This window comes from Cervus canadensis, chromosome 11, assembly GCF_019320065.1.
Source record: "Cervus canadensis isolate Bull #8, Minnesota chromosome 11, ASM1932006v1, whole genome shotgun sequence".
Taxonomy (NCBI): domain Eukaryota; kingdom Metazoa; phylum Chordata; class Mammalia; order Artiodactyla; family Cervidae; genus Cervus; species Cervus canadensis.
Genome location: NC_057396.1, coordinates 48,725,393 through 48,745,244, shown reverse-complemented (window position 1 = coordinate 48,745,244; position 19,852 = coordinate 48,725,393). Strand labels below are relative to the sequence as shown.

The 19,852-nt window shown below is 37.4% G+C and overlaps 1 protein-coding gene and 1 non-coding gene across 5 annotated transcripts in view; both read left to right on the top strand.

Annotated features, from left to right (window-relative positions):
* C2CD3 (C2 domain containing 3 centriole elongation regulator) overlaps positions 1-19,852 on the top strand; it is a 119,275-nt gene that overhangs the window by 17,339 nt on the left and 82,084 nt on the right. For all 4 annotated transcript variants that reach the window (XM_043482672.1, XM_043482675.1, XM_043482673.1 and 1 more), the window contains exons 6-11: positions 6,043-6,175; positions 6,641-6,769; positions 12,363-12,510; positions 15,413-15,561; positions 16,143-16,349; positions 16,974-17,086. In XM_043482672.1, coding sequence (XP_043338607.1) covers positions 6,043-6,175; positions 6,641-6,769; positions 12,363-12,510; positions 15,413-15,561; positions 16,143-16,349; positions 16,974-17,086 — 879 coding nt within the window. The remainder of the gene's footprint in view (positions 1-6,042; positions 6,176-6,640; positions 6,770-12,362; positions 12,511-15,412; positions 15,562-16,142; positions 16,350-16,973; positions 17,087-19,852) is intronic.
* Positions 16,636-16,799, top strand: LOC122450699. The gene has a single exon (XR_006272196.1). It is a non-coding gene; the product is annotated as a U1 spliceosomal RNA (small nuclear RNA).

The window sequence follows — 19,852 nt, the reverse complement described above, 5'->3', positions numbered from 1 at the left end:
TCTTTGTTGCTCAATTTTCTTTATTGTCCAACTCTCACATTCATACGTGACTACTGGAAAAACCATAGGCTTGACTAGATGGACCTTTGGTCACAAAGTAATGTCTCTGCTTTTTTAATATGCTGTCTAGGTTGGTCATAACTTTTCTTCCAAGGAGTAAGCATCTTTTAATCGGATTGTTATCCCTTTTAATGGGATTATTATCGTTATTTTAAAATGAAGACATAGACTCACAGTTTTAGGGAGTTTCTGTTCTATCAAGGGGGACAGCTGCTTCTTGGCTCCAGTTCATTGTTATCTTAGACTCTAAGGCAAGGTCCTTGCTTCAGTCCCGTTGTACGTTCATAGTTTTCTTAGACCTGCTTTAAAAAAAAAAATCAAGAACTCTGCTGGCCAACTGTTCAAGCCAAACAAAGTGTGCCGGTTGCAACCCATGGGCTGCCAGTGCGCAAATCTCTTCCATAAGGGTTACTAGGATCATTGGGTTTAAAGATAAAACATGACAGATTGTGACTAAGTCTGAGTTAATAGTCCAGTATTCCTACCTGTGCAAAAATGGGAAAGGATAGCTTCAAAAGATAGTGAATTCTTTATCACTGATAATGGTCAAGTGTGGGCTGGATAACTTTGTGATGGGACTCTTACAGATGGGATTAAATCACCAAGTAGACATCTATCTTTAAGATCCCTTCCAGTCACGAGACTGTGGATAATGAAGATTTAAGTGGACCACTTTAGTAAGTAGGTCTAGAGCTAAGGTCTTGGAGGATTATAATAAATACATAAACCTAACCACCTTCCTGGTCTTTATTAAACTGACCTCATGAAAGGGGATACAGAGCTAAATTAGTCATCAAGGTAGTATTTATGAAACACTAAGTACACATCCTACTTATAAGAGTTGGGATTTAGAATAGATAGCAAGGAGTAGGAGCAAAAACCAGAAGCTCTATACCTCGCTGTTTAGCAAGGGCTGTGCCCATGTCATGTAAGAAATAAACAAGGGAAACATTTGTCCTAAACTCACTTAAGTGCCTTTCCTTTGTGTTCAGAAAATGATTATTGAGTTGAGGTGCAGGAAGATCCCATGACAGCTTTCTTAGTGTAAGAACCAGCTTCCTCTTATGATGAGGAGCTAAGGTCTTTTTGTTGCCATGCCTTAGACTTTAGAGAAACTTTTCTAAGAGTGCTTGTTTCAAGGAAGAAACCACTTGAAAGCCAATGAATGGACCATCCTTGCTCAGATTTGTTCACTTGTTGCCATCAGTGTTTATTTCTTTTTTAAAATCTGCTATTGGAAGAATCTTCAGTGCCTATTCTTATTCAGATGTTAATAACTTAATTAAATCATTCTTAAAATATTACCATTCCAGGGAAGTTTTTATTTAGCAAAAAATGCAATTCAACAGATAGCTTTTGAGTGCCTATTTTGTGTCAGCCATTGTTTTGAATATTGGGGTTATAGTAAGAGATAAGTCCCTGACCTTAATGAATTCATTCTAGTAAGAGAAATAGACTCTAAAGCAGATATGATATAATTATATATGATATATACAACAGTAGAAGTGTTTATTAAAACATTTAATGACCACATATAGTATAATCATGTGTGATATATTACAACAGTGGAAGTATTTATTAAAACATTTAATCAGGGAGGGAAATGGGAAGAAGGTTCAAGATGGAGGGAACATATGTATACCTATGGCAGATTCATGTTGAGGTTTGACGGAAAACAACAAAATTCTGTAAAGCAGTTATCCTTGTTAAAAAATAAATGAAGTGAAAGTTGCTCAGTCATGTCCAACTCTTTGTGACCCCATGGACTATACAGTCCATGGATTCTCTAGGCCAGAATACTGGAGTGGGTAGCCTTTCCCTTCTCCAGGTTATCTTCCCAACCCAGGGATCGAACCCAGGTCTCCTGCATTGCAGGCAGTTTCTTTACTAGCTGAGCCACAAGGGAAGCCAAAAAAAAAAAATTTTTTTTAATCAAATTCCTGATGTGTACCAGGCAACAAGGATACAGAGACTAACAAAAGCCAGTCCATCACCTCAAAGTTGGTTGGGTGAGATAAACAATTTTAATACTGCATGGTAATTCTTTGATAGAATGGAATACCTAGAACTTTGAGAGCACAAAGGAAGTATTGTGTTTAAGGAATTAAAAATAGTTGTGTATGGTTAGATCATAAAATACCATGGCAGTAGAAAAACTATTTTTCTACATGGCCCTAAAGTCAAATGAAGTTTATTATTGACACTGCTTTTTATTAACTACTTTATTCAAGCTTTTATTGAGTGTGCCTATCTCATTAAGGAAATGGCAACCCACTCTAGTACTCTTGCCTGGAAAATCCCATGGACTGAGGAGCCTAGTAGGCTACAGTCCATGGGGTTGCAGAATCAGACATGACTGAGTAACTTCACTTCACTTCACTTCACCTCATTAAAGACCTTTAAACCATATCAAATTAAGCCAAGTATTAACTGGAAACTAAAACAAGGAGGACTTCATGTCATATAGCAAGCTTCTTTTTCTTTTTTTTAATTAATTTATTTTAATTGGAGACTAATTACTTTACAATATTGTGGTGATTTTTGCCATACATTGACATGAATAAGCCACAGGTGTACATGTGTTCCCCCCCACCCCACCCCGCCATCCCTAACCCCCCTTCCACCTCCCTCCCCATCCCATCCCTCTGGGTCATCCCAGTGCCCTGGCTTTGAGTACCTTGTTTCATGCATCAAACTTGGACTGGTCATCTATTTCACATATGGTAATATACATGTTTCAGTGCTGTTCTCTCAAATCACCCTTACCTTCTCCCATAGAGTCCAAAGTCTGTTCTTTATATCTGTGTCTCTTTTGTTCTCTTGCATATAGGGTTGTTGTTACCACCTTTCTAAATTCCATGTATATGTGTTAGTATACTGTATTGGTGTTTTTCTTTCTGACTTACTTCACTCTGTATAATAGGCTGCAGTTTCATTCACCTCTTTAGAACTGACTCAAATGCGTTCTTCTTAACAGCTGAGTAATATTCCATTGTGTATATGTACCACAACTTTCTTATCCATTCATCTGCCAGTGGACATCTAGGTTGCTTCCATGTCCTAGCTATTGTAAACAGTGCTGCAGTGAACATTGGGGTACATGTGTCTCTTTCAGATCTGGTTTCCTCGGTGTGTATGCCCAGTAGTGGGATTGCTGGGTCGTATGGCAGTTCTATTTCCAGTTTTTTAAGGAACCTCCACACTGTTCTCCATAGCGGCTGTACTAGTTTGCATTCCTACCAACAGTATAAGAGGGTTCCCTTTTGTCCACACCTCTCCAGCACTTATTATTGTTTGTAGACTTTTTGATGCAGCCATTCTGACCAGCATGAAATGGTATTTCATTGTGGTTTTGATTTGCATTTCTCTGATAATGAGTGATGTTGAGCATCGTTTCATGTATTTGTTAGCCATCTGTATGTCTTTGGAGAAATGTCTGTTTATTTCTTTGGCCCAACTGGGTCATTTGTTTTTCTGGTATTGAGCTGCATGAACTGCTTGTATATTTTGAAGATTAATTCTTTGTCACTTGTTTCATTTGCTATTCTCCAGTTCTGAAGGCTGTCTTTTCACCTTGCTTATAGTTTCCTTCATTGTACAAAAGCTTTTAAGTTTAAGTAAGTCCCATTTGTTTATTTTTGCTTTTATTTCCAGTACTCTGGGAGGTGGGTCATAGAGGATCCTGCTGTTATTTATGTCAGAGAGTGTTCTGCCTACGTTTTCCTCTAGGAGTTTTATAGTTTCTGGTCTTACATTTAGATCTTTAACCCATTTTGAGTTTATTTTTGGGTATGGTGTTAGAAAGTGTTCTAGTTTCATTCTTTCACAAGTGGTTGACCAGTTTTCCCAGCACCACTTGTTAAAGAGATTATCTTTTCTCCATTGTATATTTTTGCCTCCTTTGTCAATGGTAGAGTGTCCACAGGTGTGGATTCATTGCTGGGCTTTCTGTTTTGTTCCACTGATCTATATTTCTGTCTTTGTATAGCAAGCTTCTTTACCAAATTTTCAGTGCTAGCAGACCATGTTTTCCTCATCCTTTCTCATTTAATAAACAAGATAACCATTTTCTGGCTGAATCCCAAAGAGGTTTTTTTTAAAAATAAAAATGCATACAGTGATTTCTGAATGGAATATTGTATAGCCATTATTTATATAGAAAAAAAGTTAATGTATATTGTTAAGTGAAAAGGCAATTATAAAACAGTATACATCATATACCATTTTTGCAAAAGAAAAAATTTATACACACACACACACACACACACACACACACACACACACCTATACAGGAATGTGTATGCATAGATTAATAACTATACAGAACATATCAAAATGTAAATCATTATTCATGGGTAGTGCCATTAATGGGAATATTAATTTTCTATTGCTATATAACAAGTTACCACAAACTTAGTGTCTTAAAAATAATACCCATTTATTAGTCACAGTTCTGTGGATCTGAAGTCCAACAAAGTATGGTTGGGTTTTCTGCTTAGGGCATCATAGGCTAACATCAGGTTGTCAGCCCAGCTAAATTCTCATCTGAAAGCTCTGGGGGGAAAATTCACTTCCAAGTTCATTCTTGTTGACAGAATCCAGTTCCTTGCTATAATAGGACTAAGGTCCCATATCCTTGCTGGCGGTCAGCCAGGGTCCACTCTAAGCTCCTAAAGGCCATGTGCATTTCCTGCCATGTGGCCACCTCCATCTTTAAGACAGCAGTGATACATTGCATCCCTCTCATGCTTTAAATCTCTGACTTCATATCCTGCAAACAGACAGAGAAAACTCTGCTTTATAATGGTTTGGGGTGACCAAGATAATTTCCCACTCTTAAGGTAGATTGATTTGGAACCATAATTACTTCCATAAAATCCCTTTACAACATTGTCTAGATGAGTAAATCACTAGGAAAAGGCATGTGTATACCAGTGACTGGAAATCTGAGAGGAACTCTTAGAATTCTACCTACATCATTTCTCAGCCTTTTGGATAAGATCAAGTGAAGAATTCTGCATACCATAATTGGTAACCTTTATTTTTCTTTTACTTATATTTTCATGTAACAAATTGAACATATGATATTTCAGGGTTTTTTGGGGTTTGAGTTTTGAGTTTTGAAGCTATATGTTGAATTCTTTATACTAAAAAATGTTGAATGTTTATGGATCTGTTTGGGGTTTTTTTTTTTTTTGGCCTGACTACTGTATCTTTTTTATTTTTAGAAGCTATAAAAACTCTAGATCAAGATAGACAAGCACTTGGTATCTAGATTTACTTTACCTCCTAAACAACTGTGAAACCTCAAGAAAATAATAATTCTTCCCAGTGTTCCTTGAAATAATGCCAGTGGTCCTAAGCTTTTAAAAAATCTAAGAAAAGGTGGGATCATATATGTATAGTGATGTAGAGTCATCCTGGTTATACTGCATGATGTATTGGGCAAATGACACATCCTCTGTTCGTCAACTTTTTCATCTGGAAAATGAAGGAAATAATAGTACCCATTTCAGAGGATTGTTGGAAGGGTTAAATCAATTCCTATATATAACATACCTAGAGAAGTGCCCAGGAAGTGGTAAGGGTTCAGTAAATGTTATCCACTGTAATTGTTGTTGTTGTTGTTACTTAAGGATGGGAAAATTATTTTACTAAATTTATTATGTACAACCACCAGTTGGAAGAGTCAGTGCATGTATTGCATGTACAACTGCAATAAGGAGATCAGTCTCTGTGGAATAGAGAGACTCCATTCACTGCTGTAGTGCCAACATCTGAAATAGTTCACATAATAGAAGCTCAGTAAAAATTTGTTGTAAAGTGAATGTCCTCAAGGGATTCTCAAGCTAGTGGGGAAAGTACACAAATAAGCAATTATAGTACACTATGGTAAGTTGTGTGATAGAAGAACAAGGGCTAAATATTGCAAATATGTCTGCTGGATTTAGATTTCTTATGTTCTGCTTTTGCCCTCTTCAGCTCTGTTAGAACAAGGCAATAAACTGCGTAATGCCATGGTGATTTCTGCAATGAAATCAAGTCCAGATACTAGCATGTTGTTGGAAGAAGTTCATCCTTCTATGAAGGAAGATTTTCTTAGAGCATCATCAGAGTAAGTTATGGGATAAACATGAATTCCAGTAGTTCATTTCCTAATAGTTGTTAATGTGTCTTTTTTGTCAAGATATGGACTAAATAATCTTGGAAATGTTCAGCAAGTAATTTTTTAATGTGGTGGGAAAGAAGCCTAAACTAGGAGTTAAGATACTCAAAATCTAGACCTAGGACCTCCACTTGCTAAATATGTAAATGACTAAATTCTTGATCTTTCTCAACCAGCATGCTTGTATATAAAATGGGTATATTTTTTCTTCCCTCTCTTACATAAATGAAATGAGATTCTAATGTAGGAAAAGGCTTTGTAAATTGTGAAGTTTTGTATATATTTAAGGTAAAGTCTAAAACATTTCAAGTCTTCCATGTTGAACTGTCTACGTGTATACTTCTTAGCTCATTAAATTCTGATTTAGATTTTCCCATATGTTAGCCACTGAAAACATTTTTTTTCCTTCCTTAGAATCAAAGCCTTATCTAGGAATCCAGTTAAAGACCACATTGAAGATCACCTCCTCCCTCCAACAGAGAATACACTTTGGAAACATGACTCAAAGGCTGATACTGGAGCCATACAGCTGCTGTTGGGCAGGTAAGAGCTCCTCACTCTCCTTTCTTTTAAATTTTTCCTACAATTTATTGTGTATATTGTTAACAGATTTATCTTCCTAAAGCAACAACACTTCTTTCGAATAACTAAGTCATTCCCTTGTTATTCATTACATATTAAATCATTATTCATTATCTACTAAATTAAAAAAAAAAATCCAATCTTTAGCCTTTTATTCTTAGCATCACTTATAGAATGGTCTCCAGTCTACCTTTCCATTCTTACTTCTCACCTGTTTCCTTAACACCAGTGTTAGCCTTGTATATTGAAGAGAACATGGATTTTAAATAGACACAGTTGAAATTTGGGGTCTATCTCTTATTACCTATATGGCCTGCACAATTAGTCAGGAAAAAAAAATAAAAGGGTTCCAAATTGGAGAGGAAGAAGTAAGACTGTATTCACAAGTGACATGATCTGGTATGTAAAAAATCCCAAAGAATCCACTGTGAGACAGATTGCAGAATAACACGATAAGTCAATTATATTTACTTGTAGTGACCAATCAAAAAATAAGATAAATGGAATTCCCTGGCGATCCATTAGTTAGAACTCAGCGCTTTCACTGCCAGGGCTAGGGTTTTATCCTTGGGCAAGGAGCTAAGATCCTACAAGCCATGCAGTAAAAAATAAATAAAATTAAGAAACAATTCCATTTATAATAGCATTGATAAGAATAAAATACAAACAAACAAACAAAAAAAAGAATAAAATAAAAATAAATTTAACTGAAGAAGTTTAAAACATAACTGCAAATTGTTCAAAGAAATTAAAGGAGATCTAAATAAATGGGGAAAATCTCATGTTCATGATTCAGTACAATCCCTGTCAGATTCATAGCGGACTTCTTCATAGATATTGACAAGCTGATTGTAATTACTATGAAATTACAGGGGACCCAGAATAACCAAAAGAACCTTAAAAAAGAAAAAAATAGAAGGAGTCATACTTTACTATTTTAAAACTTACTACAAAGCAAGAGTAAGCAAGTCAGTTTGGTACTGGCATAAGGATAGACATATAAGTGAATGGAATAGAATTGGTAGTCTAGAAATAAAGCCATATCAACTAATATTCAACAATGGTGTCAAGACCATTAAGTGGAAGAAAGAATTGCCTTTTCAATAAATGGTGCTGGGACTGCTGGCTAGCCACATGTGAAAAATGAAGTTGGGCCCTCAAACCATATTAAAAAAATTAATTCTCTATGAATTAGATAGCTAAATGGAAGAACTAAAACTGTAAAACTCTTAAAACAGAGATAAATCTTTGTAATCTTGAATTTGGGAAAGGATCCTTAGATATGCATCAGAAGTACAACCAACAACAAGAAAAAATTGATAAGTTAAACTTAAGAAAATTAAAAATGTGTGGGCTTCAAAAGATACTATTAAGAAGTGAAAAGATAATCACAGAATGGAAGAAAATATTTACAAATCTTATATCTGATAAAAGACATATCTAGAATATGTAAGGAACTCAACTTAATAATAAATAATCCAATTTAAAAGATAGGCAAAGTTTTTACATAGAGATTTCTCCAAAGAAGATAGTAAGGTGGCTAATAGCATATAAAAGTTGTCAGCACTGTTAGTTAGCAGTCAAGTGCAAATCAAAACTGTAAACAAGATACTACTTCATACCCACTAGAATCAGTTCAGTTCAGTCGCTCCGTGTCCAACTCTGCAACCCCATGGACTGCAGCACACCAGGCTTCCCTATCCGTCACCAACTCCCGGAGCTTGCTCAAACACGTGTCCATTGAGTAGGTGATGCCATCCAACCATCTCATCCTCTGTCATCCCCTTCTCCTCCCGCCTTCCGTCTTTTCCAGCATCAGGGTCTTTTCCAATGAGTCAGCTCTTCACATCAGGTGGCCAAAGTATTGGAGTTTCAGCTTCAGCATCAGTCCTTCCAATGAATATTCAGGGCTGGTTTCCCACTAGGATGGTTAGCATCAAAAAATCAGATTAAGTGTTGATGAGGCTGTGGAAAATTTGGAATCTTCATAGACGGCTGGTAGTACTGTAAAATGATGCAGCCACTTTGGAAGATAATCTGTCGGTTCCTCAGTTGTTGCACATCAAGTTATCATATGACCCAGCAGTTCAACTCTCTAAGTATATATCCAAGGAAAATGAAAATATAAGTCCACGCAAAAACATGTACATGAATTTCAATAGTCATAACAGTAAAAAATGTCTATCAGCTGATTAGTAGATTTTTTAAATGGAGTATTATTTGGCCAGAAAAAGGGGGAAAGTACTATAACATGCTGCAGCATGGGTGAACTTTGAAAAATCATGCTAAATGAAAGAAGCCAGTCACAAAAGAGCACATAAAGATCAAGAATCCAGCACAGGGGCTTCCCTTATGGTCCAGTGGCTAGGAAGCCACACTCCCAATGCAGGGAGCCAGAGTTTGATCCCTACTTGGGGAACTAGATCCCGCATGCCAGAGCTAAGAGTTTGCATGCTGCAATTAAAGATCCCACATGCTGCAACCTGAGTGCCACAACTAAGACCCAATGGAGCCAAAAATAAATAAATGTTTATATATATTTTTTAAAAAGACTTTTCTACCAGCTCCATGGAAGGCAATGGAGAGTTACTTTCAGGATTCTGAAAACTTTAATTACCGATCTCAAATTCCATTTCCAGTCAAACTATCAGTCGTGTGAGGGCAGGGTAAAAATATTTTCATATATCCAAGGACTCAAAAGATTACCTCTCGCACTAGTTCTCAGGAAACCACAGGCTATTCTCTGCCACAAAGAGAATCTAGGAATAAAGAGCAAGGCTTGGAGTCCAAGAAGCAGGGGATGTAATAGAGAAAAAAGAGAAAAGGAGCTTTATGGTCTGTGTCCATGTTTAGAGCAGACGCTGCTTGTGGAAGCAGGACAGGGCTTCTGTAGCGATACTTCTAAGGAGGGGAAAGGATAGGTGGAAACACATTTCTCCTGTGTTTGACCAGATCGAGAGGAAATGTTCAGTTCTCTTGGAGAGTTCAATAATGAAGTAATAATTGGCACATAGAAAGCTACTTTAAACAAAAACTATTTGTTATAAAACAGTTATTAAAACTGTTATAAAGCAGTTATTAAAACAAGAAAAGCTAGACGTTGTAAAAAAAAGTGTAGTAAATTATACTTGGCTCTGATACGATGTTAACCCTGAAGATTAACAACAGAAAACTGTAATATAAATTTGAGAAGATGGTGGAAAGGGAACTCTGTTTCCAAGAATAGTGATTTAAGAGAATGGATCCTCCACATTTCATAATAAAAGTCCATAAATCATTTAGAAAAGTTAAAAAATCAGAAAATAGCAGCACACATGTGTTACTTAGAAATATAAAGGTAAGTACCAGCAGAAACAAGGAGTTGAAAGTGATTACTTCAAAGGAGGCAGGCAGCTACTGTTTCTCATTATGTCTTATGATCCTATTTGACTTTTAAAATATGTACATGTACATGTTTTCCTTGATTAAAACATGATTAAGAAGAAAAAGAAGAGAGTGGGCTTGTCTTGTAGCCAAAGAATACAGACAAATTCCAGGCCCCCTCTCCTTTTTTTCAACTTTTATTTTTCCTACCCTCCCAACAGGAACCCCGGAAAAGGCAATGGCAACCCACTCCAGTACTCTTGCCTGGAAAATCCCATGGACGGAGGAGCCTGGTAGGCTGTGGTCCATGGGGTCGCAAAGAGTTGGACATGACTGAGTGACTTCACTTTCACTTTTCACTTTCATGCATTGGAGAAGGAAATGGCAACCCACTCCAGTGTTCTTGCCTGGAGAACCCCAGGGATGGCAGAGCCTGGTGGGCTGCCGTCTGTGGGGTCGCACAGAGTCGGACACGACTGAAGTGACTTAGCAGCAGCAACAGGAACCCCAGGCCACTGGCCTGTGCAGTATAGCTCTGACCTCTCTCAGTTTCTGTATAAGTATGTCCTAAGTATTGCATGGAGGGAAATGGCATGCTTTTTTGATGTGTCGTAGACAAGAATACATTCAAAGAAATGTTAATTTGGAAAAATAAGTAAAAAGTGGAGGACTATATACTGAGCAGTAGAAATATTCATAACTTAAAGGGTTCCAAAGAGGGGAGAAAAGTGACTAGAGGGGAGAGGGGATCCATAAGTGGCAAATGAGAGTTGTGTAGAACATCAAGAAGAGCTTCAAAAAGGAGCAGTGTTCACAGACTGCAGAGAAGCTGTGTGGATTGTGAAGTTGTTAGTTGGATTTGAGCAGTTAGGAAGTTGTTCTTAACCTTTGAAAGAAAGATTACTATAGATCAGTGGTTCTCAGCTAGAAGCCAAGTTCCCCCCTATCCTCACTGTATGGGACATTTGGAAATGTCTGAAGATACTTCTGGTTATCACACCTGGAGGGACTGCTTTTAGGCTATTGGCTTCTGATGAGTAGAGTCTGATGAGTAGAGATCCAGAATGCACATGGTAGCTCCCAGTAACAGTGACTCATCTGACCCAACATGTCAGTAGCACTAAGATTGAGAAGCTCTGCTACAGGTTAAAGAAAGGAACACTTATTGAACATCTATTTGTTGAGCATCTCTGTTCCAGGAATTTTAGGAACACGGTGTAATTTGAAGGTGAAAAGTGAAAGTGAAGTTGCTCAGTCGTGTCCGACTCTTTGTGACCCCATGGACTATAGCCTACCAGGCTCCTCCGTCCATGGGATTTTCCAGGCAAGAGTAGTGGAGTGGGTTGCCATTTTCTTCTCCAGAGGATCTTCCTGGCCGAGGGATCAAACCCAGGTCTCCCAAATTGTAAGCAGATGCTTTTCTTGAGAAAGAAGGGGGAAAAAAGTATAGCAGCTGCCTTGAAAGGGAAGCAGAGTTGAAAGAATTAATTGAAATGCTTAGCTCAGTGTTTGGCATATATTCAGTAATTAACATGTTCATTAAGAATCAATAAGTTTATTTGTAGATGTTTATTAAATGCTAATTAGAAGAAACTAAAATTAAATATACATGTATTTGTATGCTTATCTTTCTTATTAGTTTACAAACTCTTTATAAGTAGAGTATCTATTTTACTTATTTCTCCACTCCACATAGAACTGATCTTTCCATAAATAACCTAAATACATATATTTTTGCTTAATAGAAGAAGGTGTGTTTATGAATTAGTCATTCTTCACAAAAACAGTATATAACATTTAACTCAATTGAATTATAGTCCGCTCTTTACTTTTTTTCTCTCCCTACTAGACCTCGAGCAGCACAAGAGTAGAACAAGTTAGCTTAGCCATCTCCGTACCATTCAGGACCTAACATCATGCCTGGCACATAATAGGTGCCCAGTAAAATATTTGTTCAATAAATGAATGAGATCACAATCAGTGTCTGTAATGCAATTTTTGAGTGCTAGTTGTTGACATCCCAGAGGAGGAGGAATATGATATAAAAGTATTAGATAGTCTTCTATATAATGTAAGTCTCTGTTTCATGTATTTTCTTCCATGTTTAGAACTTTAGAATGTTTAGCAAAAAAAAGAATAACAAAGATGAAACTTCTTTTAAAGTTCTGTTTTCTTTTTCTTATTTCTGCAGTGCTGAATTGTCCCAAGGTCGCTATTGGGATGGCCTAGGCTCTCCTCCAGATTCCCCATCTCCTGGCAGTGATGTGTATTGCAGCAGTGAGCCCAGTGACCCTCAGTATGACCAGAGTCTCCTGGAGAACTTATTTTATACGGCACCTGTAAGTTACTGAATCTGAAAGCTTAGGAATTGGAGAAATTAATTAAATAATTACTTCTCTTGTGTTAATCATAGAGTTATTAATAATATTAGTGGGTGTAGGCACATTACCACTTGCCAGACAGAAAGCTATTCATTTTACATACTTTAATTATAACAACAGTCTAAAAAGGAGGGTGTTACCTTCTTTCTACAGATGAGGAGATAAGACTAGTAAGATTAATTATTTTGTCCAAGTACACATATAAATAAGTGTTAGAACCAAGATTCAAATTCAGGTTTGCCTGAGTCCAAAGCCTATGGTCTTGATATATTATATGGCTTCCTTAGAGCTCTTTGAAGGAAGAGCTAATGTAGGTATACTCTCAGAACCACCCTTGACTGGTATCTTTTCAGATACCTCTACTCATGGGGAACAAATATCCCTACTGACCCTTAAGAAAGAACATTCTCTTTTCAGGCAGTTTTCGCATTTTCAAAGTTCTTTCTTATATCAAGCTATATGTTCCATTCATTGATTTAGCATCTTCTGGAGTATATGGTGGAGAAGGAAATGGCAACCCACTCCAGTGTTCTTGCCTGGAGAATCCCAGGGACGGGGGAGCCTGGTGGGCTGCCGTCTATGGGGTCGCACGGAGTCGAACACGACTGAAGCGACTTAGCAGCAGCAGGGTATATGGGGCTTCCCAGGTGGCACAGTGGTAAAGAATCCACCAGCCAGTACAAGAGATGCAAGAGACTAGGGTTTGATCCCTGGATTGGGAGGATCCCTTGAACTAGGAAATAGCCACCTACTCCAGTATTCTTGCCTGGAAAATTTCACAGACAGAGGAGCCTGGCAGGCTACAGTCCATGGAGTCACAGAGTCAGACACGACTGAGCCCACACAGAGTGTATACAAAATAAGTTCATTTACTCTTCTACAAATAATACTTTATATTTGTGAAGATTGCTGTCGTATTCCCTATTTTCTGTTTCTCCAGGTCAGCACAGATACCTGAAATACAATGTAGTTTTATATCAGCTCAGTGGAAAGACTGAGAACTACCAGGGTACAGAAGAAGCAGGGAGAACTTTTACATGAGATTGTCAGGAGGGAGCGTCATGAGGGATAAGGGATTTTAACTGAGACTTGAAAAATAGTTTCAGAGCAATAAAGGATGTAAAATAGGAATAGAAAGAACGACCTGTTTAGAGAAGCAGTTTGTGTACTACCCAGGCATCTAGTTTGATTGGGTAAGAATTCATGTGGAGGGGACATCAACAAGGTGAGCTAGCACACTGCAACCAGTCTGTGAAAGTATTTGAATACTAAGTGAGGAGGAAATGACATGACCTAAATAGTGTTCTATCAATGTTAACCTGGCAATTATGTAGGCGGCCAGCTGAGAGGAGAATAACAGGAGCAGATAGGAAGCCATTTTTGGTATTGGAAGCATGAGACAGAGAGAAAGACAGACAGAAAGAGCCAGAATGAGAGTGGTAGCTAGCAGTGGGGTTGGAAAAGAGGAGATGGATTTAAAGGACATTGTGAATTGTTAGGATTTCTTGACTTTCTACAATAAAAGTCATCACTGATACTGTTACCCGTAGGAGAAGAGAAAGGGAGCTTACTTTGTTTTTTAATTGGAGGATAATTGCTTTATAACTTTGTGTTGGTTTCTGCTATACAACAACGTGAATCAGCCATAAATATAAATACATTTCCTCTCTCTTGAGCCTCCCTCCAACCCACCCCATCCCACCCCTCTAGATTGTCACAGAGCACTAGGCGGAGCTTCCTGTGTTTTATAGCAACTTCCCACTAGCTATGGGAACTTACATTGATTACACATTTTCTGTGTGCCAGAGAATTTATGTTACCTGTTATTAAGAACTGTCCAAAATGTTTTAAATTGATTATTTCATTTTATTCTTTTGCTAGCCCCATGAGATAGTGTCATCTCTTTTACATAGCATGAAATAAAGGCTTAAGAGATGTTAATTGTTAGTAATTATTTATAGGTGGCAGAACTAGAATTCTTACCCTGGTCTGGCAAAAAGCCCATGTTTTTCCCCCTAGAGCCCATTACCTCCTGAGCCTTGAGCACTGCATTAGAGTGGTGAAAAAAATTAGTCTTTGCACCCATATAGTTAGGTGATACTGTACAATCATTTTGCCTCAAACTGTAGTAAAAATAGAGGCTTTGGAACCCATGGAGATCAAGATCTGCCTCTACTACTTACAGCTGTGAATCTTGGAGAAGGAAATGGCAACCCACTCCAGTATTCTTGCCTGGAGAATCCCAGGGACAGAGGAGCCTGGTTGGCTGCTGTCTGTGGGGTCACAGAGTCAGGCATGACTGAAGCGACTTAGCATGCATGCATGCATTGGAGAAGGAAATGGCAACCCACTCCAGTGTTCTTGCCTGCAGAATCCCAGGGACAGAGGAGCCTGGTGGGCTGCTGTCTGTGGGGTCGCACAGAATCAGACACAACTGACGCAACTTAGCAGCAGCAGCAGCAGCTGTGAGTCTTAAAGGCACCTAACTTCTCTCAGCGTTCATTTTCTCATTTGTAAAAATTGAGGTGAGAATGCCTTATAGGAATGTAATAAGTACTAAAAATACACATGCAACATTTAACATAGTACCAGATACATAACAGGCAATCAGTAAATAGTCGTTGTTATTATTATTGAGAATTTGAAAGAAGAATCTAATTTTGTTTATTTTCTTTGAACTGAACTTGCAGGTTATTTTTATGAACTTTGGGTTATTTTTGTGTAACCAAGAGAAACATAGGATTGTCTCCCTAGTATCAGTTCTTTCTTGATTACTACTTTCAGAGAAATGTTTTCATTACCTCTGTCCACAAAGCAGTTATCTTTTAGTGCCTCTCTTCTCTTTTCTGTCCCTCTATAGAAATCTGATACCAGCGTCAGTGATATCTTCAGTGAAGATGATGATGTCCCTTCTAAAACAATGAGCCAGTCAAAAGCTCTTGCCAGATCTCCTAAGGGTCTAGAGTCAAATGATCATAAGTCGAAGAAGGAGATGGGTAAGAAAAATAGGTGAGCCTCTTTATGAATGCTTGTTTAGAGGCAAAAGCAAGGAAAGATGATTTTCACAAGATCTCCTCATGTGAAATGACCTGTGTTTGCCAACACTGTCAGACTGGTTAAGTGAATTACAGTAATACATTAAGTATTGCAATCCTTAAACATGTAATAACATGAAAAAATGGATGTAGTAAAATGGTTAAGAGAGAAAGCAGAATTCTGGGTTGTATTTGTACTCTGTTACACTTAATGTAGAAAGTATACATAAAGAATGCAAATGAAAAGGAATACACAAAAGTAATGATAGTAGTTTATATTAAAGTAGTAACTGAAGTAAAGTCTTGTTGAAAACCTGATTCTCTAATATCAGTTTCTGTACTTGTGTGGAGATAAGCCTTTGGATTATAAGAATGTTTTTATAGTTTTTCAGATTTTTTCACTGTAAATTAGGACTAAGGCCGTTTCTCAGTCCTTGATAACTTGTGCATTAAGATGCCTGCTGCCCTTCTTTTCTCCTGTTACCTGTACAAACTAGATCATTTCATATTTGGCTTCTGACAGTCTACCTTACTACCTATATGAACTCCTTTCAGAAATCTTGTTGAACAGCAGATGCTATCAGAAACTCCAGAAGATGCCCAAGTGATGACACTAAGTGTGGATAAACTGGCCCTTCTGGGTAGAACACATTCAGTCAGAATCATCATCGAAACAATGGGAGTTCCTCCAGATAGTCCTCAGGATACCTCTGGCAAAAAAACTTTTCCTGGGAGACCACCTAAGCTGACGTCAAAAAAGCGGTATGTCTCTCACATGGGAAAACTAAATTTGACATTTCTGGAAAGTGTTTGCGATGAGAGGAAATAATTATATTGTACTTAGTGTTTTCATATGCTTCATCAATCAATAAAATGTACTAAATCTCCCACTAGGTCCCAAGCACGAAAAGTCTGAGAATAAAGAAACTTAAGAGCCAGGCTCTGTTCTTCCATGCCTTACGGTCAGCAGGAGAGAGAAACATTTGAATGGCTGCTATAATAGGGCTTTAGGGGCCAAAAGAAATGTTTTATATGAAAAGTGCTGTAGATACTTACCTGGCAGGGGAGATACCATGATCACGAAGGTGGTTTTCCCAGGGCGAGGCTTGTCCATTGCACTCCGGATGTGCTGACCCCTGCGATTTCCCCAGATGTGGGAAGCTCGACTGCATGATTTGTGGTGGTGGGGGACTGCGTTCGCGCTTTCCCCTGAAAAAAAAAAAAAAAGAAAAGTGCTGTAGGAACACAAGATTGGTGAAGGTTTTGAAAAGAGGAAGTCCTCTGAGCACCTGGGGTTCTAAAAATAGGGCCTTGAAAGATATGTAGGATTTACCAGAAAATAAGATTATTATCTGGTTTGTTTTTTAATTGTTTTGATTTTTTTAGCACCTTCTTTGTGGAATATCACTTTCCTGTGGGTTTTTCCAAAAATGGATTGACAAAGACCACTTTGATTACTGAGGTGGTTCGACTTGCATCCAGTAAAATTATAGATGGAGGTAAGAGAGAATTTGATTTCTGCTCCTTAGACATTTTGACTTTGGGAGGATTTTTGAATCTGTAATTACTCATATACTCCTATATTATCATAGAATCTTAGAGGTAGAAAGAATTTTGAGGTGACTTTATCTTATTCCTTTACAAGTGAGGAAACTGGCCCAGAGGTTTATCCTGTCCTCAGGCTATTCTCATGCAAGGCAGTGACATAGCAGTAACTATAACTCAAAACTTGATTCTTAAATCACATTCTTGCAGCTATTATTGTTTTTCTTTTCTTCCCTTTTTAAAATATCTTTATCAAGATACAATTCACATACCATGTCATTACCCATTTGAAGTATACAACACAGTGATTTTTAATATATTCACAAGTTGTATAACCATCACCACAATCTTAATTTTAGAGCATTTTTATCCCACCTAAAAGAAATCCCATACTTACTAGCATTCATTCTTCAGTTCTCTCTTTGCCCCCTTTCACTAAGCAACTCCTGTCCTACTCTGTCTCAATTTTCCCATCCTGGACATTTGATTTAAGTGGAATCATATGATATGTGATTTTACTGAGTGGTTTTTTGACTTGCAATAATGCTTCAACTTTCAATGTTTAAGTTGCTTTCTATGCGTTGCTATTAAAAACAGTGCTTCAATGAGTAGTATTGCACATATATCATTTCTTACTTGATGTATTTCCAGCCCAAACATTAAAAATAAATACCCTTAAAATAAATCCTTATTTGCCCTTAAAAACAGCACCTAAAAAAAAAAAAAAAACAGCACCTAAAGTAATTTAAAATACTCTTTTACTAGAGTCATTTGTTTCACTTTCTCCATCACCTTAAGGAAGAATTAGGACACTTAGATTTTTCATATGTTTTCTGTATACTTAAATTATTGATAGCAACAAAAGGTACTGTGTAGGTTTGTTCAAAGCATTTGAGAGTGTATAGTTGATTCTGCTGGCTGAAGTATGTTTGAGAAGCTTTAATGCAATTAATCTGCTTTTATCAAACCCCAATGCAAAGAAAAATGTTGGATTCTTTTCTTAGGTCTTCCCTCTTCTACCTCCTTCTATCCATATGACATTTGATGAGCTCCTTAAAATTTCTCTGAGCCTCACATTCCCCATCTATAAAATTGAGGTACAGCAAGGACATGGTTCTGATATACATGAGTTTCAGTTTACATAGTATCTACAAAGCAAGGACTGCCTGTATTACACAAGGGCTTAATGTACAATCAGATAGGATGATGAATGTAAAAGCATTAAACTCTAAAATAGCATGTAACTAATAGTAGTTTACATTTGGGGGGCACTAAATTATCAGTGATTTACATACATTAATCATGTGATCCTTTAAAACACATAAATATAGATGAGGAAAGAGGAAGCTAAGACATAAATCAATTAAGTAACTTGTCTAAGATAATACAACTGATTTATGGTTGAACTAGAATTTGCACCTAGAACTTTTTTGATTCCAAATTGTGTGTACTTAATCTATATTGCTTCTCATGCATTATTATTGTTGGCCACAGAGACTGAGTGTTCCTTTTGTCATTCTGAGAAGGATAATATGGGACATATGGAATAAGCATCAAGTCAAGAATTGGAAGAGTTCTAGCTCTAGTTATACCAGACAGTTAATTCTATGACCCTGGACACAATGGCCTTTCCATCTCTGGGCCACTCTCAATGACATGCAATGGACAAGATATTTTCAGTATCTCCTTCAGCTCTTTTAAAAAACAAAGTCTTTTAGGGATATTGCTAGCAATTTGTTTACATGAATTTCTTCTTCCATTATTGCCTTAACTCACTTTTAGTTTAATAATGAGCTTAAGAAGCAGAATTATGTAAGAAATAAAATAACAGTGCCAAGACATACTTAAAGTAGTAAGGAGAAATCCGAGTAGCACCAGGTTGATATAAAGTTCTTTTTGTAAAAGAGATTTTATAGTGTTTTAAAGGTTTCATAGTGTTTTAAAGTTTTAAAGTGCTTTTTTAGCTGTTACCTCAGTTGATCCTCTCAGCACACCAATGAGGCGTAGGTGTTGTCTTACTTCTCTTTCCGTGGTGGGAGAAGCAGGGAAACTGGTCTAGTGAGTGTGGGCTTGCTGGGACCAGACCTTTTGTTAACAGTTCCTGTGGATGGATCCAAATAACAAGGCCCAGATCCTGTCCATGAGTACCAAGAGAAATAGAGTCAAGAATTAAGATGGCAAGGATAGAGATCAGTAGATCAAGTGGGCTGTTTGAATGAATATTAGAGATAGTGGATGCCCTGTATCTGGGCATTTTTGTGTGGGTTCTTCAGATCCATTTTAAGGGTCTAGAAGTGAATGAACTGGAAGATCGTTTTACAGGTGATAAATTGTGGCTAAAGTGGTTCTTTAGAAAATAACAGAACTTACTCATATATCAAATGATTCTACCCCACATTCCTGTTTTAAAAAAACCTGTTAAAGCCCCATAGCAGGGAGCACAGACTCAGATACTACCATCATTTTATCCCATTCACACTTGCTATTACAGCAGAAACCTTTTCCTTTCTATCTAAAAAACAGACTCCATTCTGCCCAACACTGCAAACAAACATCACACTTGTCCAAGTGTGACAAGAGAAGTCCCCTAGTCTTCAGTCAGAAAATAAACTCATTTTCATTATTATAGCTTTTGATTCAGTTCTTCTCTTCATTTATCCCTCACTGTCCAGCCATCTCCCTTCTTTCATTATACTACCTATCAACTTGTCTTTTAAAAC